General features: G+C 33.4%; 1 protein-coding gene across 1 annotated transcript in view; it reads right to left on the bottom strand.

Annotated features, from left to right (window-relative positions):
* Positions 1–15709: 15709 nt before the first annotated feature.
* The window catches only part of LOC149535221 (protein transport protein SEC16A homolog), a 46161-nt gene continuing 35897 nt past the window's right edge, over positions 15710–25973 (bottom strand). The window contains exons 7-14 of the mRNA XM_089804831.1: positions 19450–19575; positions 19217–19351; positions 18322–18449; positions 18101–18212; positions 17685–18002; positions 17329–17484; positions 16915–17228; positions 15710–16607 (exon numbers count right to left, since the gene is read on the bottom strand). Of these exons, the coding sequence (XP_089660957.1) occupies positions 15878–16607; positions 16915–17228; positions 17329–17484; positions 17685–18002; positions 18101–18212; positions 18322–18449; positions 19217–19351; positions 19450–19575 (2019 nt within the window). The 3' untranslated portion in view covers positions 15710–15877. The remainder of the gene's footprint in view (positions 16608–16914; positions 17229–17328; positions 17485–17684; positions 18003–18100; positions 18213–18321; positions 18450–19216; positions 19352–19449; positions 19576–25973) is intronic.

The raw sequence follows: 25973 nt of genomic DNA, 5'->3' as shown, positions 1-25973 counted from the left end.
TCCACTCAACCTTATATGAGTTTAGTTTCTAAATATATAAGCCATCAATTTTTTCAACTCATAAATAATTACAAAAACACCAATCTTTGTCGATAACTTCAATGGAGATCTTTAAAACTAGTCTTCACTCCAATTCGCATAACTTACACAAATCTGAATTAAAATGACTCAAATAATTCGAAAATGAAAGCTATTTCACATTTATTTCCAATGAATATAAATAGAGTTCCTTATGCATCAAAATGTATTTGTATCAAACATTTCAATCTGACTATAGTCGAGCATCCTCAAATCTACAAATAACAACTTTTACCAAAACTATCATAACTTATTCATTTCTTAATGAAATAAACTCAAATCAAATCCAAAACAAATTTTGTTCATCCTAATATCGACATGTATAGATTATACATGGTTTTTCCAAGTTGTACATGGTCATACAAGACCTAGAACCAACACAAAAATTGAAAAACCAATCAAAATAACAACTTAGAATTACTCCAAATAAAATTAAAATGTAACTCTTTCCTTCCATTATGCTTTTTTTTGACGATAAATCAGTTTTTATAGGCTCTTTGGTAGTTTAAAACTTCCCAAATACCTTTTGAACCAACTCCTTGCATTCTTTTAGTCATGATGCATTTTCATGACAACAATTTATGCATTTTTGCATTACAACTTTTGCAAGTTTAACTCCAAATTTGAAAAATCTTTGCATGGGAACTGTAATAACCCTAAAATAGACTTAAATAGACATTTTGCATCAATTTTAACCTTTATAAGGCATTCTTTCATATTTTTACCTTCTTGACTAATTTAAGACCTTCTTGCACAATTTTGACAATTTATTACAAATGGCTTCTCTAGCCTTTACATTTCAACTTATGGACTCAAATACATCATAAATGGCTCAAATGAATTTAAATATCTCACATTAGGACTCTGAACCTCCTCCTTTTGTTCTTTTAATTTAGGTGCTCCTGCACCATACTCTTGAGCTTGAAAATTTTCCATGTCCCATGGAAATGCTCTTGTGAAAATCTGTAAACAAATGTGTTGCCTCTTTGTCTTCATCACTAGATTGATGCCTCTGTTGCTTCCTCTTTATCCTTTAAACTGTGACTCCTATCTATGGAGTTTATGTTTTTTACCTCCAAGGTGCATCTCTAATATGAAGTCCACTCCTCCATGCTGCTACAAACACCAACTTTTGTCTCTCACTTGGGAATCCTCTCTTGCCTCTCTCCCCAACCTCTTGGTGACACACAATAGACCATCTCCTCTGGCCCTAGACCATCTCCTATGGCCCTTTTTGTAGACCTCCATGTCTACCTATCTGTAGCAAGTGAACTTGCACCTACAACCAAGTAACTTCACAACAAGAATCAAATTACCCAACACTTTACGGCGTAGATTATCTTCTATCTACACACTCATATTCTTTTGAGCTCTAATACCAATCTGATGTAGAGAATCGTTTAAAACAACCCAGTCAATGGGATACATGTTGATCCCTTCAACAACCATTAAATAAATTCCATTGTTAGAGGCATCTCATGAGGTAAAACAAAACATTTTTCAACACAAATATATCAACCTTTCTCAATTTCCATATCCTGATTTCTATATTTGATTCCATTTTTCATAATGTTTGTTTCTAAAACTTTCTTTCCAAACCCTTTGGAGGAAGTATTCATAATTAGTATTTATAAAACATATCCAAATCTGAGCCCATTATAATAAACCAATTACAAGTTGTATTCTCTAAACCAAGACTCATATTTACTGTCAAAAATTAGAAGTAAAACTAGTAACCCTACCTAGGGCATCAAATAACTTTCTCAAGAAAATCCAAAATAACACCAAACCAATTTCCACTCAAACTTATGAGTCTAGTTTCTAAATCTATAAGTTATCAATTTTTCCAATTCATAGATAATTACAGAAGTACCAATCTTTTCCTGTAACTTCAATGGAGATCTTTAAAAATAGTCTTCACTCCAATACACATAACTTACACAAATCTAACTTAAAATGACTCAAACTAATTGGAAATGAAAGCTAGTTTACATATGTTTCCAATGAATATGAATAGAGTTCCTTATGCATCAAAATGTATCTATACCAAATGTTCCAATCTGATCGTAGTCATGCATCCTCAAATTTGCAAATAACAACTTTTTACCAAAACTGTCATAACTTATTCATTTCTCAATGAAGTAAACTCAATCCAAAGCCAAAAGAAAGGTTATCCATCCTAATATCAGAATGTATAGATTATACATGGTTTACAGGTTTTACATGGTCGTACAAGACTTGGAACAAACACAAAAACTAAAAAAAAATCAAAATAGCAACTTAGAATTACTCCAAATTTGTTTCAAATGTAACTCTTTCCTTTCATAATGTTTTGGTTCGACCATACATCATTTTTTATAAACTCTTTGGTAGTTTACAACTTCCCAACTACCTTTTGAACCAACTCCTTGCATTCTTTTAACCATGATGCATTTTCATGACAACAATTTACATCAATGAAATAGACATTTTACATCAATGGTAGCCTTTAAAAGGCATTCTTTCATATTTTTACCTTCTTGGCCACTTTAAAACTTCCTTGCACAATTTTGACAATTTATTACAAATGACTTCTCTAACCTTCAGATTTCAACTTATGGACTCAAATACATTATAAATGGCTCAAATGAATTTAAATATCTTATATTAGGACTCTTAATCTCCTTTTGTTCTTTTAATTTAGGTGCTTCTACACCAAAGTTACCCATAGAATAGGAGGGGAGAGAAAGCATCTATCTTATTGCCAACTAATTTGTGTAAGTAATGCTTTGCTTCATCTGACCTTCCTTTGTACCAATTGAGTTAACACCATTGCACTGGTAGATAGCGAATTGTGTAAGTACAAATTGCCCTTTTCCTATTACTATAGGGTTCACCAATCAGAAAAACACACACATCAAATTAGTGAAATGATAAATCTCAACTACTTGGTACTACTTGTTCTTCTATCAAATATTGAATAGATTTTTTGTTGACTCTGAGAGGATTGTGGAGATTGATCCAACTTTCTACGAAATTCTTTTAGAATTCATTGTCAATTGAACTTACCAACATGGTAAGACTTAATCTAAAGACAAGAAATAGAAATGAAATAAATGATCTATTGAATATACCATTCATACAAGATAATATGATTATTATCATTTCAAAACAAATTAAACTAATGTAGAAGTATCCACTATAAAAATTACAAAAATTACAAACTGTATTTGCATGTAGAAATCTAAATGACATTTCTTCAAATGTATTCTAAATATTTTATTCAAAATACATTCACCTTATTTTTAAATGTTCAAAATTTGAATTCAAAGAAAATGGAAAAAAATCAGCTTCTTTCCTATATATTTTTCTATGTAGATAGGAAGTCAAGCATATATAAAGAATGGTTTCAATTATGAAATGTAAAAGGACTACAAATTTTAATGAGGAAAAAAATTAGCTAACAAAGTTAATTTAGAAAAATAGAATTAAACATAAAATATGTAATTAATTTGTAATATACAATATAGAATGGTTAAGAAATATTAAATATATAAAGCTATCTAAAAGTAGCATCTAATTATTTTAAATGCATTTATTTAAATAAAAATTCAGTATAACATACTTGGAGTATAAGTTGCTTTTTTGCTCATAACAACTGTGTAACAGTATGTAAAATATATATACCAAAATACACTTCTCTCAATATTGCATTTTTTATTCAGATTGAAATGGTTCAAGATGATCATGCATTAAAATTTTCAAAATGATTAAATTTTATATGGTAAAATAACAATGATGTGCAAATTACTAGCTTGATCGCCTGTTCTTTACTTTCTGGCCTTGGGTCACTGGCTTCGGGCCTTACTTTGTCTCTGGCCTTTTGAGGCAGTTTTTTGTGCTTTTCTTAAACTGTTTTTCTAGCTCTTTTTGTGGTTAAATTTTGGGTTTCAGGATCCCTATAAAACCTATTTTACCTAATCAAAAACAATGATGTGCAAATCAAATATTAACATGATGGATTACCAATGTTGTAAAATAAAAATGTGAACATAAGGTAAGAACTTGGCATTGTCATAATTTACATTTGTGATGTGATTTACAATTTTTAATAGAAAAAATATGCTCCTAAAAAGATTGTATATGTAATTTAATTTTGTTGCCTTGGTATTTATCATACCCAATTTTCAAAATCTTCAATCAACATGTGCAAGAGGGCATAAAAATTCAATCTTTAAAGTGTTCAAAGACTTATCCAATTCTTTTTAGTCTCATGATTTCAATCCTTTGGCTAATCATTAGCTCCACCTCGCACTTCAAATTTCCAAATTCCACCATCCGAGTCTCAAGTTATGGCAGGTTAATGAAGAGCATTGAAATACATATTTTTCACTCAATCATTAACCATTAACCTTTTAAAAATGTTAAGGTTTGGGGTCCAAAATATGTATTCTAAACCATTAAACTTAACCATTAACCTCTAAAAAGGTTAAGGCTTGAGGTCCAAAACACGTGTTTTTATTTGAAATCTTAACCTCTCCATCAAAAAGAGGTTAAGATAAATTTCCAAAACACTTATTACAAACCATTAACCTTAACCTCTCACCCAAAAAGGTTAAGGTTGAGCTCCAAAATACATATTTTCAAGGTGGTTATTAACCTCTTTGCTCAAAAGGTGAAAGATTCTATATGTGGTTCAAATTGAGTAAATTATTCAAATGCCTCTAACCGCAACATGTTGTTCCACCATGATTTAGAGATGCTATGTGAGGAAATGATGAAGGGGGTATCTTGCATCATCTTCTAGCCTGCAACTAATAGAGAACAGATGCTATGGTAGGTAAGTTTGAGCTTGTGGAGAGAAATTGCACCTTGTTCCAGCTTGTGGCCACTACATGGTATTCAAAGACCATTGGTCCAATCTTCAAAGATCCATAGCCTAAACATTTAGCAATTGTTTTTTGAACATTAACATGATAAAATTGAGCTCGTAAACTGTCTAAAAAAATACCCCAAAGCATTCACAAGCATTTTGGACATGGCCTTTGACAATACAAACACTTGAAGTCACGCAGATTTGTTGTTTGGATATAGAGTACAACTGGACTTGGGATGATCTTTAATGGTTTGCTCTATAATTGTCGTGATTTACCAAGCACATGCCAAGAAGGTTCAAATGTTATTCACAAGCAATTATATTTCTTTGGGTGGCCTCTCCATTGTATTATATGTGCTTGATATTTTAATGAATAGTTATTTGTAAGGGTTCTGTGTGCGAGCAAATGGAGAAGTTTAGATGGATATTACTCGCTTCATTATTTTCCTCCACTGCAGCTCAAACAGATTTTCTGAATCTCGATTGTGGTGCACACAAAATTACTCTGATAATGAGACAAAGATGGAATGGATTATTGACTCCAATGAATACATAGCTGGTGGTGGAAAGGAAAATGTTAGAAACTTTAGTGTAGATTTAGTTTCTCACTTGTAGTCTCTATGTTTCTTTCCAAAGCCTTATAATAAATCTTGCTATAGATTGTCTATGGATCCTAAAATGCGCTATTTGTTAAGACTATGGTTTCATTATGGTAATTATGATGGAAAAATAAGTCCTCCAAGCTTCAATGTCTCTGTGGAGACATAGGGTATGCTTTGTAGACAGATGGAGAATATTGCAGTCACAGGAACCCAAATTTGGGATGTTGAAAAGATTGTGACTACTGGTTCCAATTAAACATTATATGTTTTCTTTATCCGCATATTGGATGGTAATAATCCTATTGTATTTGCAATTCAGTTAAGAAAGCTTTCTATTGGCATGTATGTACTCCAAGGCAAGGAAGTGATGTTGAATTATGTATCAAGATATGATTAGGGTGGGAAATCCCTTATCAAGGCTCTCAAGGAGTTTAATATGTTATCTCGAAGGCAAGTGAGCAAGAAAGGGGTAAAGGTTTAGCTTCCATACTACATGATCAACCAAAAGCCATGGAGAATTCTGAAATCAATTATCTTGAATCAAGTCTCCCATCGGTTTTTGAACTATCACAGGCACATAAATTTTCAATTGGAAAGCTATGAACGAAGACCAAGTACACATGGATGAATTATAAGAAAATTAGTTTCTCTTATCACATGGACAAGATGGGAACTTCTAAATATAGTACAAGTGTCTCCTAAAGCATATGCCATGGATCATTTTAATACAATCCAATTGCTATAAATCTCTGGAGAGTGCTTTTGAGTTCAATGGAAAGGCTTGAGGACATTCACAGGCGGATACTTGGATTTGAAGGTGTAGTTTCCATTAAGTTGAAGATCTTGTGATCCATCATTATGACATGGGCAATATCTTATTCTTCATGCGATGTAATGGTTTTCTAATTTTCTATCTCTAGCAATAGCAACTTTTATCATTTTGAGTTAATGTTTGTAAGGTTAATTAACCTCTCGCAAAACGTGTAAAAGGGAGTTAGTTATTAACCACGAAAAATTAGTTCTTAACCTCCATGTCTATATGAGGAGTCATTTTTGGCTCTGTAAGGGACTTTTTGGACTTTAGAAAAAGGGAACACTATGCTAAAATTTTGATCAGAAGATTATATTTGGAAAGCATATACAAATTTTGTCTTTGTAATTAGAAATTCCTTTCAAGTTCTTGGTGTGAGAAAATAAAGGAACGTGCAATTTGAGTTCTCTTCTTTCGAATCTAAATTGTTAAAAATGTTGATTCTCTTTGCAGTGAGCATTCTCACGGTATTGTACAGATGTTTATGAATCTTTGGATCAGCATTGTGCTAGTAATAGTTCTCAAGTGTAGATCTTGATTGTTGTTACTAGCAAGTTTTAAGTTAGTCCAACAAAGCTTTGGAGTAGTGTGGTGCATTCGTCATCAATGACTTTCTATTTATGTTTTAAAGTTTGATTTCATCTCTTTTTGAAAAACCTCAAAAATATATCATACGAGGGAACTACCCCTCTAAACGTAGAGGAAGGACGCATATCAAGGACCTATACAACTGTTGTGAATAGTTTGCCACATACACTTCGTTGGGCCATTTTCAAGTGACAAATTTGTTTACCAACTAATTTTGAGCGACTCCACTAGGAACCAAAACAAGAAAGATTAGTCAATCGCCTGTGATGAAACAGCATGGTATTGCCACATGAGAATGTGCTTCTAGTTATATAGCCAAACCTTGGTTTCCAAGACACATAAGAAGATATTATTTCAGAGCTAAACACTCTAGCCTGGAGGTGGAGACAAAGTGCTCAGCAATATCATCAGGTGAATCAAGTTCTAGAAGAAGAAGAAGAACGATTTGGGAAATCTTGTGAAGAGCTCCTATTGGTCAAAACATTGTAGTCATCGAAAGAATAGTTGTTATTCTAAGAAGAAACAGGCAAAATCTTGGTCACATCCAAGATCAAGTGAACAATAACCAGTAACATGGTTGATAAAAGGTACCTTCCCTTGAATGAAGGTTGGCGACTCTATTTAAAAGATTGAATTATTGGCGACTCTATCCAAGGTTCGAATTCAAAACATGGTCTAGTACAAAGGGAAAGTTGAAAGTGAGAGTGATGGTGACAGTGATGATGAATACTTTTCATATCCCAAGAAACAGATTCCTGATGAGCCTCTACAAGTTGAATTCTTGAAGAATTTCTATGGTGGCAGGAGGCTAGGTCCTAGAATGGTTCGTCCTTGCTTGTTGAAAATTTTCCAAAGAATCAAAGAGGATGATGGAAAAGATTATGGGTTTCTTTCCCATGATCATGAGGCTTTATTTGAAAAAGGTTCAACATATAAAGATAAAGAAGGCCTTGTTGAAAAATTCCTTTCATCTAAATCAGCAATGAAGAATAATGGGAATGTCTCTCATTCACCTATCTCTCAACAAAAATAAGATTTCTATCGATCCTAAGCAAGGTAGCTTCTTGAAGAGTTTCTATGATGTGTGAAAACTAGATCCAGAAAAGATCCATCCATCTTTGCTCCAAATTTTGCAAAAGATAGACGAAGAAGATGGTAAAGATAATAAGTTTTTCTCTTACAAGCCCAAATCATTTTCAAAAAGAAGTTCCACATGCTATTATAAGGAAGAACTTGATCAGAAAAGTGATTCATGTGAATTGAGGATGGATAATAGTGGTTAGAAAAGTAGCCCAATGCCTGCACCTATTGCTCATCAAAATCATGCTTCCATTGATCCTAATCAGATTGAATTTTTAAAAAGCTTCTATGGCAATGCACACTTGGATCCTAACAAAGTACATCCTTCTTTACTTCAAACACTGCAAGAACTTGAGAAAGAAGACCCATGCAAGAATTATTTTCTTGGTAGCAAAACATCTCCTGATCCAAATATGAGAAAGGACTCATCTAAATCTTTGTGCATGAAAGAAGACGGGGATTCTATGTCTAATCAAGGAGAGGGTCAAGAAATGGAATCTATAGGAGAAGAAGGGTCTACTAATGTATCAAGGCATCACTGTGAAAATTTCAAAATCTAGGAGAAAGTATTCAATCATATTGATCCTAATGAGAAAGAAAAAGAAAAATCAAAATCTCAAGAAACTATGCAACATATGATTAAAGTTGAGGGAAATATGGATCAAGGTGAATCTCATATTATTTTTATTCCTACTTGGTGCCTCAATGCTTTAGATGATGAATTCCTATGTGGAGAATATCTTCCTGTTCACCCGTCCATGATCATTCAAGGTGAAAGATCTATTGATAACATCAATACTTCAGATGTTATGGCACAATCTGAAAACATTACCACTGATGAAGAAATAACCTCAAGTGAAATCTTGCAAACATCTTCATTAACTCCTGAGATTGTGTCATGTCCCCATTTTTGGAGGCAGTTTGATTTAATTAATTTAATTAATTAGGTTGTCCAAAAATAATGAATATTTTATGAGGACGACTAATTAATTATTTTAATTGAATAAATAAGTGATATTAAGTTAATTATTTATAAAGTTATCAAATTAATAAATATTAAAAGGTAACTTTATATTTAATTAATTGAATAAAGTGACTTGAATTATAAAAAAATATTTTATAAAGTCACTTAATAGATAAAATAAAATAATGTTCTAGAAGCTTCTGGAGAAAGTGGAGAGAAAAGAATAAATAGGCACCTCGGGGCTTCATTTTGATCATCAGTTGTCTATTTCTCTCTTGATATCAGATTGTGATTCAATCACATGTGCATTGTGGAGCCTAGGGTTTCTACAATTGTCACAACTGGCCATTGAGAACGAAAACTCTCAATTGGTACGCAATTTTGAGGGTGTGAAATATCATCTAAATTATTGCAGATTGGAGGTGACATCACAGTCATTTCATCAGGGCAGAATCTGTGGCCTAAAGCCAATTTTGAGGATCATTGATCATTGGAAAATTAGCTAGAGCAAAATTAATTGTCATCTACACAAATCATTGCAGAACTGGAGAATTTCGGAAGGAAGATGGAAGCACATTTTACTCATAACTTCTTATTGCAGGGGAGTCTGAATTTATGATTGAAAGGGGTTTACATTAACCCTAGGCGTTTCAAACCATACCAAATTCGGCACCCAATACCAAGCAGATTAATTTATAGCAAGGCCATACAAACAGAGCCGTACTGAGGTTCAGGTCACCATTTGTTGATTTGTCACAAACTGCTGCAATTTTCGATTTAAGTTTTTAAGGGACAGTCTAACATCCCTAAGCGATCCCATCCATGCTAGTTTTGGCACTGTTTTTTGGAGGGGTGAGCATTATATGACAATTGCACAGGGCCATACAGGTACGGCAGTATTAACAAGTCAAGAAGGAGCAGGCCAGAACTGATCAGTGGTTTCAATTCGATCATTATTCATGCCATATTAAAATGCAGGGACTTAGCACTCAGTCAGGAACAGAACTGTGCCTTCATAACTGATCCACATGTCATGCGATTTAGGGCATTGTCTTCATTGCCATCAGGAGGACTCAGTTCATATTGGAATAAGCACTGTTTGAAGATTGCAAATTACACAAAATAATCGCAAGGGTCTGATCGGCTTTAGAGTTTTCCTCAGCAAATTGGGCAGCGCTGTCATTTCCAGGTTCTGGCGCTAAAGTTTTTTGTTTATTAATTTTAAAACTAGGCCAAGGTCATAATTGAGTAATCATTCATTGTAATAATCAGACATTTGAAGGTGAAAATAATAGTTGCTTTCAGTATTCAGCATTAAGGCAAATTTTTAAAAGATTACAACGATACCACTATTTTTTCTCTTGCCAACTGTTTGTGAATTTGTCTCAGTTAGTGTAATACGTTTGGGCATCATTTATCAACAAGTGTTAGTTCTATGAACAATTCCCTATAAACAGGAAATTACTTCCAGCAGTGGTATTCAGTACATGCCCAGTTTTGACAAAATTCATAGTACAATACTTTTTCCATAGCACAGTATAAACTGCAAGACAGGTGTTTGACGGATTGTCTTAGTTTAGCATTGGTTCTTTAAGTGACCTTTATAGTAGGGTCATTTCAGATTGAACTCTTTACTTTTGAGGATGTTGAGGAGTTTTCAGTAAGTGGTATGATCATCACAAGAGTAGAAGATTATTTTCAATGGAAAGGCTTGAGGAAATTCACAAGCGGATACTTGGATTTGAAGGTGCAATTTCCATTAAGTTGAAGATCTTGTGATCCATCATTATGACATTGGCAATATCTTATTCTTCATGCAATGTAATGGTTCTAATTTTCTATCTTTGGCAATGGCAACTTTTATCATTTTGGGTTAATGTTTGTAAGGTTAATTAACCTCTCCCAAAACACGTAAAAGGGAGTTGATTATTAACCATAAAAAAGTAGTTCTTATCCTCCATGTCTATATAAGCAGTCATTTTTGACTCTGTAAGGGACTTTTTGGACTTTAGAAAAAGGGAACACTATGCTAAAATTTTGATCAGAAGATGATATTTGGAAAGTGTATACAAATTTTGTCTTTGTAATCAAAAATTCCTCTCATGTTTTAAGTGCAAAAAAATAAAGGAACGTGCAATTTGTGTTCTCTTCTTCCGAATCTAAATTGTTAGAAATGTTGATTCTCTTTGCAGTGAGCATTCTCATGGTATTGTGCAGATGTTTATAAATCTTTGGATCAACATTGCGCTAGTAATAGTTCTCAAGCGTAGATCTTGATTATTGTTATTAGCAGGTTTTAAGCTAGTCCAGGAAAGCTTTGGAGTCATGTGGTGCATTCGTCATCAATGACTTTCTATTTATCTTTTAAAATTTGATTTCATCTCTTTTTGAAAAACCTCAAAATTATATCATATGAGGGAGTTGTCCCTCTAAACGCAGAGGAAGGCCGCATATCAAGAGCCTATCCAATTGTTGTGAATAGTTTGCCACATACACTCTGTTAGGCCATTTTCAAGTGACAAATCTATTTACCAACAAAATTAATTTAATTTAATTTACTAGTATAGATATCTTAAATAAATCTATCTAAAGAAATGTCGATAGATATCCACTACAAAATTGATTAAAATTTACTTTACCGCACCCAAAACTATTTATATTTCTTTTTATCTTCATTTACTTTTTTGCAGTAACTTAAACTTTTTATTTAAATTTCTAAAAAAATTGACGATTTATATTTCCTGAGATCCAAACATTATAATTTTAACATATATTTAATGCGGTGTTGATTGAATTATATAATTTATAATTAAATTTAAAAAATTGATGTGTAGATGATTGTCACATTTAACCTTTTATCTATCTAAAGAAATGTCAATAGATATCCACTACATAATAATTATAATTTATTTTACTACATCTAAAATTATTTATATTTCTTTTATCTCCATTTATTTAGTTTTTTTACTAACTTAAGCTTTTTAGTGTAGTTTCTAAAAAAATAGATAATTTATATCTCCAAATATTATAATTTAAACTAATGTTTTATGTGGTATTTATTAAATTATTTTTAAAAGTATATTATGTTTATAATAAGATTTGAACTTTTAACATGTAGATGGTTGTCAAATTTAACCTAGAAGAATAAAAGTTAACATTAACATGCTCACACCATCCCACTCCACCCATTCTGCCATTGTAGAATGCCTATCGACATTAATTAATAATATTTATTTTAAAGATTAATTAATAATGTGATTGTATGTGTTGTTTCTATAACTAGAAAACAAAATAGCATTGATACACTTTATAAATTTATACTCTATAGCAAGATTGTTTGTGATTTGATCGTCACCCTTTCGTTTCATGTCAAAATAAAATTATGATTGATTTGATCATGGGGGTTCATTAGTCGCAAGTTTTGACACCCCGCTGTTGGAGGCGCCCTGGAAGATGGAATTCGCGAAGGAGAAGACAGCGATGGGAATCTTCTCTCATTGTTGATTCCCATCTCATATGCACACAACATTGCGGCCCATGATTGTTAGTCATTTTTTTAGTGGCGAATCTTCGTCGAATATTCGCCAATTGGCAATTCTCTCTTTTGACATATCACAATTTGGCGAATAAAACCTACATATGAGGTCAAATAGATTGTCGCGATATTAAATAATCTGGGTCCAAAACCCAAGCTGATCACCCATTAGTTTATACATAATTGGTCCCAAATCCCAGTCCAATCGCCACACATTTATTTTAAAATATTTGCCAACTTTTACCTAATGTCTTCTTATTGGACAATATCATTTTGCCCTTAGAATACAATTTTTTTTCCCCCGAGCTGAGTGTCACCTACCATTTTATTGACACATCTCCAATTACCCCCGTTTAGCAACTATTTTACATTGGACTTAGAGGTAGGTGTCTTGATTTCGGGAAGAATTAGAATTTATGTTATAACATATAAAATTAGGCCCAAAATAGAATTAAAGCCATTGATTTCTCTTACATCAACGGTCTACATTAATTCCTTTCGCGATAACAATGATAACATGCAATGTGATGATGACCAAGTTGGTAACAAGAAAGGACACATTATTAATTGAATCTTAATGGATTGGCAGACTACAAATACATTGTACATTATGCACTTGGCATATGGGCCATGGCCAACACGTGACTAACTAAATTCACTAAAAAATTAAATAATCTCTATAGCAACTGACAAATTAGCCAACTATATTAATATTTTGCGCTATATAAAACAATTAATTCACCTTTTACATTTCAAAATATTTGACCAACCAAAAAAATTGCCTACAAATATTTGAATGTCAAAAAAAATCATGAATTCACCACAATTATTATTAAATTTTGATATAGAGAAAATTTTCGCCATTAGAAAATAATTTTCTGCTTGCCTCTAACAAAAAAAAATACACCCTACATTACAAATTTTTCCTTCACATTAAATAAATTCACCAGCATTTTACATAATTTTTTAATTTTCTCAGAAGGGGTTCTTAGAGTTATCCATCGTGATTGTTATGCTCAGCTTTTCGACTATCCTTCTTATATTCCCTGAATTTGCTCCGGAGCGCTGGATTTGGTGAACCGGCAATTTCTCTCGCAGACATATTTTATTGAATGTCAACTGAAAGAGCAATATACTCTGATTTCGTAGCCGAGATCTTGGAGCGGTGGTTGTACTTGCAGCCGCTGCAATTTTTGTCAGAACTCACCCTTGCAAATCACTCGTTGCTATGTGGTACCGAAATGCTTCCTAATTTATCCGAACTGCTTGTCTGAAACGTAGATAGGTTTTGGATTTACCACATTGCATAACCTACGTGTCAGCGGACTAGACGTGAACAGTACAGTCTTGAACTGCGAAAGGACGGAATATATCTGTCTGCATCTGGCTCAAACAACATGCACCGTTGATTCCGGAAATCGGATTGCATTCTTCATACAAGGAGGCTTTCAGCGTATATATATTTGGCTAAATCAACAACTAAAAATACGAGACATTCCAAAAGATGTCATCTCTCTAATTTATTGAGCAGATTTTCAATAACACCCGCAACCAATATAGAGGCATTTACACAACCTCATAATCTAAACTCCCAAGAATAGATGCAGTTGCTTAATTGGTCACATAGGTATTCTACTAACAATTGAGATTGCATGTATCTGTACTCCAGTAATTATTGCAGTTATCAGAATCGATAACAAGGCGCACCTTACAACATTGTACCCATCACTCCCAATCCAGCATTAGTGTGAAAAAATTTATAAATTTAAAATTTGAGCGAGCGTCTATTGTTAATGTATCACAAGAAGGTATTATTATTCTCAAGAACGTCACCACGTCTTGTCTGAACCTTATTTAAGGTTATTAAATGCGCTAAAGGAATCTCTAGATACTGAGCTGAAAATGCTTAACTATTTCTAAGAGATGGTCGATAATAGCATGTTAAAACTTCAAGTGAGATATAATGCCGCCACAGTCCATCACTGTGCAATGCTTTCCTGGCTTAAACAAAATTCAAATTTGAACACATCAACACTTGGACGGTTCAAGTGATCAAACATCAACACGCGCATGCTTTTGAAGCAATTATGAAGCTTGTTTTTCCTATTAATAGTAATATATTGTCAAATGTGTATTGTAACAAGTCAACTCTCCAAGGACAGCGAGTGATCTATTGCAGTCCGGCCTCGTACAAAACAGCTTATTGTTCATTTCTAATTCTGATGTGCCATAATTAGCGGGATACATGGATCCACCTAGCTAGCAGATTTCCAATATTCCCATGTTTTAAATACAGACTAGATGTTGAACAGGTACGCTACAAGCCGTCTATCTCAGAGAGAAGGACAACCTGTGTTGATATCCATTTGAAGTATGTATACAATACAATATCTATTTCATTTTTCCCTCACTGGCAACAACATCCAGTTACTTTTTATCCTTTTATATTTCATAGGAACACCTGGAAACCATCAACAGTTGTGATAGTGACCTCAGTAAAGTAAACAGGATACCAACGGGCATCCTCTGCTCTCATGGTGGAATTTGACAAAAATTACTTGGAAGGAACTGCCCCCCACATCCACATTACAAAAACCTCGTAAGTCATTTGGATTATTAAAAAGATACAAAACATAAATGACCAATCCAGGACATCAAAACATCAAAATTGATACCCAGATTAGGAATTGATAATCATCTCTGTGAAAAAATCAATCAATGATCTGTACAAATTTAGCAAGAGGCTCCGTCATATTTATTGGCCTCTAGATGTTCCATATTTCTCAGCATGGGAGGATTTATCCAGCTCAAGCAACTGCACAATTTGACAAGCAAAACAAACATCAGCAGGTGATTTGATTAACCTGATCATAAAGAACAGAGCAAAAGGTTCTATAGTCATCTTACAAGCTGCAAACAGAGCCTCGAGTGCGTCCATAAGAGATTGCACCAAATTCCGGTAGATGAAAGGACATCTTCATAATTACAGACTAAATGAATGTGTTCAGAAACAGGTTACATCACGTACATATAGAGTGACATGCAAAAGCAAACTGCAGTTATGTAGCACAGAAAATCCATACACCCCTAGAATCATCCCACTTACCACTGCAAGATAACAAATTCCAAATAGAAATCTTAGTGTAATCTATGAAGAGCCAACCCAATTAAGACAATGAAGTCGGCAAAATTCATATATTGGAAAGTCCAAATGCGAACTCCCAAATTTGGCTTTTGCTCATTGCATCTGATGTAAAGTACATTATAATGTAGTTTCTACAAGATTGTCCACCTAAAACTGCTTCCAGTCAAAGGTGCAGTCTAAGAAAAAATAGTCTGCAAGCATGTGCTCAGGAATCGGAGCTTAGAGTGCAACTTCTTGAAGTTCATCTCCGAAATCATCAGCCTGAAAGTCAGTTTGTGGCCCATAATTGATTGGGTCATACATTCTGTCTGCACTTCCTCTATCAGTGAGCGAGGCGTTTTTGATGGATGTGGAGGAATGTTGAGGCTCAATAGGTGGAGGTGAGGGCAGGGTTGAATAAGCATAACCACCTGATCCTGCCTTCTTTGCATCTAATTTCGTAGGATAAGAAAAGTAACCTGACACATTTGATACTCTTGAAAATTGGTTTCTGTCTGGGGTGCTTAAAGCCTGTGGTCCATTAATATTATCTACCGAATTTGGATAGTCGCCACTCCATGAAGCAGCCCTTGAATGAGAAGAAAGTGGCATACTTCTATTTTTACTATCCATAAATCCTTTGTTAGCAAAATGTGCAACATTATCAGCACTTGAAAACCGATGTAGAGAACTAGCACCCCTAGATATTTTCTCCTCTGATCCAGAAGATTCCAAACACAAATCTGTTGGCCCATTGGGAACATTTTCCATGGAGGTTTGTGCCGCCACTGAACTCTTTTCCTGGGAAATATCAGTTGTTTCAATAGAATTTGAGTCAAAAGATGCTGGTGTAGGGACGAAAAAGTTTGGTGTAGCAGGCAATCTTCCTGGTCCAGCTGCAGGAATGACAGGTGAGCTAAATGACTTTGATGATGTGGTCCCTCCCGATTTATTGAAAGTATCAACATACCTGAAAGAAACGAGTGATATCACGTTGTTCAAATAAGAATGGTAAAAGACTATAGTGTAAAAGTCAGCAAAGTTCAATTATATAAATGGAGCAAAACTAAAAGACCATGGAATCCGCTTTCACTATTTGTGACTGAGCATTAATAAAAAATAAATTCATCCTTCTAGGCCTAACAAAAATAATAATCATGAATTCACAACACAAAAATATGTAGTCAAGACTGTAGGTGGATGCTCATTGTCCTTTTCCGAGGGCCAACATTATTTTTGTTTCAAGTTTCAATAAAAAACTGAAGCATGTATCGCACCTTGAACGAACCCCATGAAGACGATTACGTGCTGAAAACTGATTCATACTCGGAGGAACTGGAGGCATTCCTGAAGCTTGCTCTGAAGATGACGTGATTCTGCTTTCAGATCCTCCATTAGAGAGACCATTTTGACCATTAAGGGCGCTGCCTATGTTATAACCTGATTCAGAGGTCTGTGAATTTGAAATGAAAGCAGCAGTAATAGGAGGAGCTGATAATGCCGGTTCTTCAGTTGGTGGGGCTGCTCCTTCTTCAACCCATCGCTTAAGCTTCTCATCATAATAGAACTTGTTTTTCTCTCCCAGTTTAGCCTGTAAATGAACAGACAATGTAATGCATGGCTTCAATTTATTGCAGCCAAAAAAACTTACAACAAATATCGCCCAGTCGTTCAAAAAGTTTTATACTAACCTCATTAGCAGCAGCTTTGGAAATGAGGCCCACTGCTTTCTGAAAAATGTGAGAACCAAAGCGTCCAAAACGGCTTTGTCCACCAGAAGCTGCTGCACTGCTCTGAGTTTTAGATGGAGAGGATTCCACCTTTGAATTTGGAAAGCTAGACTGGTTCTGTACAGATTTTGCAATAAATTATATGGTTTCTTCAAATGGCCCTCATGTTCACCAGATTGTATAGAAATAGAACATGAACCCCAAATATCTCTAGAAGCCCAATTGTTTATTTTCCCATAGAAATAAATTCCAAGTACGAATTAAAATTTAATAATGACATCCCAATAATGAATAACATTGTAAGGAGTTAAAACTACCTCTTGAGGGCTTCTAATGAAGTTAGGCTCTGAAACACTTCTAGTCTGCATCGTGGCTTTGCCGTTATTACCTGTCCATTCACTTATTGGCTCCATGGATGCTGATGGCATCAATGGTGTTGCAATCAGATGAGGCATAGGATTTGCCGATTTTGGCACACTTGAATATGAATCTAAATCACTGTTTTGAAGATTAGTTTGTGATTCTGCTGGCATTGGAGGAGGAGGGGCACCAATAATTTTGTGGATGCCCCGATCAATGCTTGTTAAGAACCGCCCAACTAACTTCGAAGCAGCAAGGTTTGAAGTATATCCACCCTGAGTCAATATAACAGTGAACCAAGGTTAAACCTTATTCGGACAAATCCTATTCATATATACTTTGAAAAAGCACTTATAATTTCAGCAGGGCAGACCTGTGTGTGAATGCGTAGGCGCTCCTCCATTGACGATGCCAGTTGTCTGCATGCCTCAACTTCAGGTGCACGACCAGCATTCTTTAGGATTTTTGAAACAGCTTGACAGTATCTAATATCAACAAGTTATTGATGAAAAATTGAGAGGAGACTAAAAGCTTGCTAATACTTACAAAACAATGATTGAAAGCCAGAAATAACATGCAGTGTCCTTAAATTACCTCAATGAGTCAGAAACTTTTCCAACTTCAGCCAACATTTGGGCATATATTAGCTTGTAAGGCTGAAAAGGTAACAAAATATATTGTGGATTACCAAGCAATTTTGCATATTCATACAGTTCTGTCCTCTGCACACAATATGAACAATAACACAAAAGGTAAGTTATATTTCAAGCAATTATATGTAAAATATAGCAATGTAAACAAGAAAAATGAAAAACCAATGCAGTTTTTTTTAGCTAATATTTCTCTGAAGAGATATATCATCATTTGTTTCTAATCCTTAAATTTTGAATTTTCAGAGGAACTTGATGAATAGAATGCTTTCCAACCAAAATTTTAGAAATGTAATTTTGGCACATTAATCCTGAGCAGAACATCAGCTTCTTGGGAAGACATTATACGATACATCATTCTTTATCAATAAAAGAATGTTCCGACAATAAAAGCATTGGGAGCTCATAAGAACAGATTACAGTTTGAGATCTCCTTGCAATAACTGACCCATAGTCCCAACGAACATGTAACGAGGTGGTGGCATGAATAAAAATGGGGTATATTCAAGTGTAAACCATGTTTACAGCTTCATATCTTAAAAACATGCTTCAAGCTTACTACAGTCCACAGAAAAGGAAATACCACATCCAAGGATTGTAATGTTAGTATATAAAAAATGAAGTCATTTCTTGTAGTGAATATTACACCATTAAAATTGCTATTAATGTCAAAGAAATTTGTTAACTTCTGATGTTAATATATTTTTCTACTCAAAGCCTTGTACATAGGACATGTTCCAAAATTATGAAGATCAATCTCAACTTGAAAAGTACAAAATGATACTTGCGAGATGAAAGATATATTCAAAGTTGAAGAAACAATATATTCAAATAATCACCTGAATGGCCTCTGGACTAGCATAAGTCCGTGGAAACTTCCAATGATCTGCACCAACTAGACAAAGTCTTGCACTGTCTGAAAAGTACTCAAAATTTGCTTCTGCAACAAGGTAACAGGTATGTGCAGCAGCAACCTGTTTTATAGATTGCAACCAGGTGTTTAACTTTGCCATGGGCAATGATATAAAAACACTACTGAGATAACAAGAACAACTTCATAGAAATCACAAACCTCGCCTCTTTCCTTCCACAGACAATCCCCAAGATGGACAATAACACGCTCATCACCTTGTGTTCTGTTTGCAACAATTATAGCCAGATTCTCTTGCCAATCATTTAGCATTCCACTCATACAGTCCTACAATTAAACAGTAATTACAAGTTATTTCTGCAGGAATGGACTTAAGATGCCTCTAAAATTTACAAGTTCTGGACAGCACAAAAAGAAAGAAATACAGGATACATATAGAGAACATTGTCAACAATCCAAAATACATCAGAATCAAAAGTTATAATGTGCCAACTAAGAAGGTAATGAGCTCTGCTAGGGTTTGGTAAAAAAAATTGTTAAGCTTTCCTTGCATGCCTTCCACATTTTTCTGGGATTGGCTGTCCAGTTTCACCTTCAATTGCTTGTGTCTATTCATTTAAAGACACAATAGCAGGATCTGAGTCTTTGATCCTGGAGAAGAAGATCGATGATGTACTTGAAAGGGTGTTTCTGGGAAATTTCGTCTTGTTTTGGATCGGAGTTTCCAATTTCACTCGGCAGTCCAAAATTGGGGAAAGGAAGCATTAACAGAAGAAATTGCAAAGAAAGCCTCGAACAAGGAAAACAAGGAGCAAAACAGAGAAGGATGACTGAAGAGAAAGGAAAGAAATTAGAGGAATGAACAGAGAAGCCTCAAACATTCATGTTAAAACTAGAAAAAGTAAAGAGTATGCAACAAAAAATTCTAACGTGCAATCAACTGATATAGGATTTAAAGGATAAAAAAATTGTCTGGAAACACTAAAATATGTATGGGGTTACATGTATATCAAAATGTAAATGCATAGAAGCAGCAGGTATAAAGAAGATGATTCAAGCAGGTATTAGATCCATTTGCATGCCAGCCTCAGAGGATTCTCCACTTATTGAAGTGGATGTGGAGGAATTCGGGGAAAATGTCTCCACCTTCCCTTCTAAGGTACAAATTTAATTGTACGTTTCTTTGGCTCCCAACTTTCTCTAGAAAGGCTTTGTCTTTACACAAAGAAAACTTGGAAGACTGATGGATAATTCCAGCTTTGATCTTGTACAAAGGGTTACTTTATAGCCACTTCTAACAGTGTTTCTGGGAAAATTTGTCTTGTTTTGAATCGGTGTTTCCAATTTCACTCGGCAGTCCAAAATTGGGGAAAGGAAGAGTCAACAGAAGAAATTGCAAAGAAAGCCTCAAACAAGGAAACAAGGAGCATAATAGAAAAGTATGACTGAAGAGAAAGGAAAGAAATTAGAGGAATGAACAAAGAAGCCTCAAAAATTCATGTTAAAACTAGAACAAATAAAGAGTATGCAACAAAATATTCTAATGTGCAATCAACTCATATAGGATTTAAAGGATAAAAACAATTAACTGAAAACACTAAAATATGTATGGGGTTACATGTATATCAAAATGTAAATGCATAGAAGCGGCAGGTATAAAGAAGATGACTCAAGCAGGTACTAGATCCATTTGCATGCCAGCCTTGAGGATTCTCCACCTATTGAAGTGGATGTGGAGGAATTCAAGGAACATGTCTCCACCTTCTAAGGCACAAGTTTAATTGTATGTTTCTTTGGCTCCTGGCTTTCTCTAGAAAGGCTTTGTCTTTACACCAAGAAAACTTGGAAGACTGAAGGATAATTTCAGCTTTGGTCTTGTACAAAGGGTTACTTTATAGCCACTCTTGCAAATAAAACCGAGGGATGGGGTTTTTGAGGGCAGACTTAGTTCTTTATAAATGCAGGTCTATTCATAAAGCACTGGAAGAGGGAATTCAATTCTTCCAAGAAAACCGCTGCTACAACCCCTGTTGGGATATGTATGTATGTCCTTCACCAAGAATTGTGGTCTCCTTATGTTTATGAGACGATTGTGAAACATTTTAGGGTAGCTATATCTCTAGTCTCTCAACCTTATTATAGAAAAGGCTTCCCTTGTAGCTCCAATTTTCTGACTAAATATGGTGGCATTATACTTATATATCTACTTGATATGCATCAATGTCAAAATCTACATATATTTCTTTATATCTATCACAAGGTCTCCAAGGAAATAGAATATCACATAATGCATCCAAGCCATTTTTGCTATGCAGCTTAATAAAGCCCTTGACAAAATGGAAATCCAAGAAATAAATATTGGTAGATTTGGAAGATGCTCATTATAGTCAATCTACTTTATGTATACCACTTCGCAATTGCCACTTCAAACTGACAATTTTCCCTAGAAAAATAGCTAAATACACAATTGATCGATCAGAAGCACAAAATATTGACAAAATAATTAACAAACAAGTACTATCAAAATTAGAAATTAATCAAAGATGTATTATCGTCCCCAACATTTTTTGGGGCATCCATGTTTGCATAAAATTCAGAAGATAGGGGGACGCTCATGGGATGTCTCAATGCAAGCCTCAAATTTTAAGGGGATGTTCCAAAAAACTCAACTATTTCATCAATTCTGGTAAAAGAAAACTAACTTGACATGCCAACAACCCCCACACTCCCAACTTTCCCTTCTGTGTTTTTCCATATTTAATATTGTTGTTGAAAGTGAGACTTGCGGCATTTGAGAATTTTGTTGTAACTTGTACATTTTTTTAATATCAGATTATAATGATAATAAATTATGAAAGCAATTAGTTTTGACATTTGCTAATTTGTTCAAATCTCATATGAACTCTTAATTCAACACAAATGTTATGCAATAAGGATCTGTAGTCTATATGATACATGATTAATCAACGATATCATATGAATATCCGAAATTTCCCTATATATTTTAATTTTTTCCTTTTTTATATAGTCATCCCCTTTCTCATTGTCTGTTGTCCCTGCAATCTCCATCTTAGAAACTTGGGATACTATAGACTAATTGCTGATATTACTAAGTTTAGCTTCCTTTGCTGCAGAAGCTCAAATCATTAGCAAAAGCCAGTTCCTTTCCTTTCTTAAAAAATGTCTTTGAGCCTTGGCGCCACATCACTCTGTGGGAAATATCAAATAAACAAGCAATAGAAAAATATTTAGTGTTGAGAGTGAAAATTATGAGCAAATAAAGGCACAGCTATGGTTTCTCCCTTATCTAACTGTGGCCAAACTTTTCATCAATAACTTTGAAATGGAAGCACTTATAACTTGTTTCTTAAAATCATTGTTAGTGGACAAGATTTTTAGTGGGACAATTGATCATTAGCATCATGTCCTTCTACCATACACGCACTTCACAACTGAATCAGACAAAACTGTATGTATCCCATCTTTCGATATGCTTTTCAGTAGAAAAGAAGGACAACTGACTATACCCACAAGCAGATTCACATCATCACCCTACACAAAGGCTGCCACATTGAAAAGAGTAGATACAAGTGTAAGAAGCATTTGACATGAAAAGCACTTATATTTGACAAAAGACCTCATAAAATTACATAAGAAGACAAGGTATAAGAAAAATCAAATAAACTAGGCTCATGAATATGAAAAGAACAAAGTACAAAACAAAAGAAAAAGAAAAGGACCAAGATAATAAATGAAATAGCAAAAACCCTTACTAAATAGGTATTGACACCTCTTCCTACTCATTAATATCTTGCACTAAGAAAGAATGGTTGAAGCTACATGATAAAATGCACATGAGAGACCATAAACTGGGAACACAGGTCAACCCATTCAAAAAAGAATTAATGAAAATGATCACAATATTAATCATGGTAAAGCAGAAAAAATGCACTCGCAAAACACTCAATAGTGACTAAGTCTTGTATTTGCATTAACAACAAAGAAGCATTGGCAAGGGAAGACCAGTATGCAAAGAGAAACCTTAAAAAAGACATTGAAATCTTGCAGCACACTAACACTATCAAGAAATATCTAGGATAGATAATCAGCAACTCATGGAAACCCCTAATTCAAAACATTAAGCATGATAAATAATGAAACTTTCTTGAAAATTGATTACTACCTTCCGGGAACTAACACTATTAATGAAGCATGATGAGTGTAGTGCCTATCCCTAGTTCACATTTCTGTTATCATTGCCAAACTCTTTTAGGCCAGTTTTATGTTTGATGACTAGTAGTATTGTTTTGAGATTATCAGATATTGTTTAACATTCAGTTGATTATATGATGAGATTACTTGGTACTCTATATTTCATGTATGCATGATGATTATTCAGTGTTTTCAGTTATTGATGATGATTAGTTAGATGGATTATCGTGTGTTTTCTTATGGATACTTACCCCATACTGCATGTGTATGGTGTGCGTGTTTGTTTTCTCTATGTATGGCATTTCTGATGTGGTTAAAGAAGGGAGTCGTAGTCCCCTGCTAGTCGAGATCTACATGATGCACCACTTCCTGCCATGACTTGTTTAGCTTAGAATATTATGTTTGTACATGTGTCGATTTTATGCAGATTGCAAGTACCGGGTATCGACTTTCCTAAATTGCCAAGATGAGCATACCCTATCGCATTATCTCAGTGGTAAGAGAGGGGAGATAAATTCTTAAGTCCAAATCCTAAACCTTTAAGCCATTAGTCCTAATTGATAATTAGGACAAGTATTCGAGTTGAGTACCCTCTGAATGCGTCGAATGACGTTAATTCGTGATTATAACCCGTTAGTCTAATTTTGTGTGTGTTTTTCTTTGATGGGTTTTCGTATGTTGTTTTATGAATCTTTGGTGAATTTTCTATTAATTAAGTCTAATTAAAAGATTAAATTAATGATTTAATTTAATGAAAAATTATTATGATATTTTAATATTTAATTATATTTAATTAATTGGAAAATTAATTAAATAAAAACGATAAAAGTTATAAGTTTAAATTTAGAACGTGATAATATTTAATTAATTTAGTAATAATATATTTAGAGTTCATTTTTAAATAAATGCTAAATATTATTATTATTGAAGTTAATAAATATTTTATCAATTAAGTTTCAAAAATAAATTATAAAGTGAAAAGAAATTAATTTATTAAAGGTTGTTAGATTGCATGATGTACGCATGAGATTAAAATATAAGAAATTAATTAAAAGATAAAAACAAGTGAATTCAATAAGATATTTTAATTGCATAAAGTGCACATGAGTTTAAAATTCAATAAATTAATTAAAAGAGAAGTCACGTGGAAATTAAATAAAATAATTTAATAATGCAATTAACGTACATGAAAAGATAAAGAAAAGATAAAGGAGAAATTAAGAAAAGTTAATTTAGAGTCTAAGTCTAGTGAACACGGAGTTCTCCCGGGTGAACGCACAATTAGTGCCCCGATTTGAGCATCAGAATCCGGGTAGATTCTTATATTTTAAATTGCACAATTAATTACGTTATTTAAATAATTTTGTCTTCTTCGTGACTATGAATTTGATTGTTTGTATTTCATTGCAACGAATCCTTCAATCTTGTACTTTTTGGAAAATCCTAGTATGCATGTTGATTTCACCTATAATCGGGAAGGTTGAAAATATCATTGCGATGCTCCTTCAGTAATTTTAGAATTTGGAAATTTAATTCGAAAAGGGATTGAATTTAGAAATGGAAATGTTAAATTGAAAGTTTGTGTGGTTGATTGTAGTTTTCCTATTAGGCTAAAATTACAAATGCTTTTAAAATATATATAATAATATATACATTTAAATTTAATTGGGGAGGGGTTTTGTTTGTATTAAATTATATTATATAAACAAAACTAAAATTTTAAAAATAAAAATAAAAATACATTAATATTATTATGGGGGGGAGGGGGCAGGTTTCACCCACCACCTCCCTTTTTCCTCCTTACCTCCTGCCGGCGGCCATCCTGCTACCGCAAGCCCTGCGTCAACAAAGGCCGCACGGCAACCCAATCAGCTATTATAAATAGCGCTGGGTGTTGTTCTGTTTTAGAGTTTTTTTATTTTAAAAGTTTAATACTATTTTAATAATATTTAATAATATTTTTAATTAGTAAATTTTATAAATAAATTTTTATTATTGTAATTAATAAGTTTTATAAATAATTTTAATTATTATTTAACAATTTTTATTAATGAATTTTAATATTTATTTAGTTATTATTTAATAATATCATTAATAAGTGTTAGTATTAATTTTATTATTATTTAATAATGTTTATTAAATAAGTATTTAATTATTAAATTAATTATTAAATAGATTTTTATTAATAATTAATAAGATGTTAGGGAAGAATTAGTTTTATTTAATTATTATTAATAAATCTGATTTAAACGAAATTGTTAATTATTTATTTAAAGTTAATGGGAGTTATTTTTAAAATAAACAATTATCCTTAGATCATTTGGATCAATGGATTTAAATCGAAATAGGGTAATTGTATCATTACTTAAATTTAAGAACAGGATAATTTGTAAGGTTAACTATGGATTTTATCTGTTTAAAACATATGTTCAACTAGAAATAGAAACCTTACATTAATTCAACAATATATTATCATTCAAACCCAACTGTGAGATGATCCTGTTTTTTGTGTG

Source organism: Cupressus sempervirens, chromosome 10 (genome assembly GCF_028749045.1).
Source record: "Cupressus sempervirens isolate cs-2001-9-10 chromosome 10, ASM2874904v1, whole genome shotgun sequence".
NCBI lineage: Eukaryota > Viridiplantae > Streptophyta > Pinopsida > Cupressales > Cupressaceae > Cupressus > Cupressus sempervirens.
This window is presented reverse-complemented; position numbering and strand designations above follow the sequence as displayed.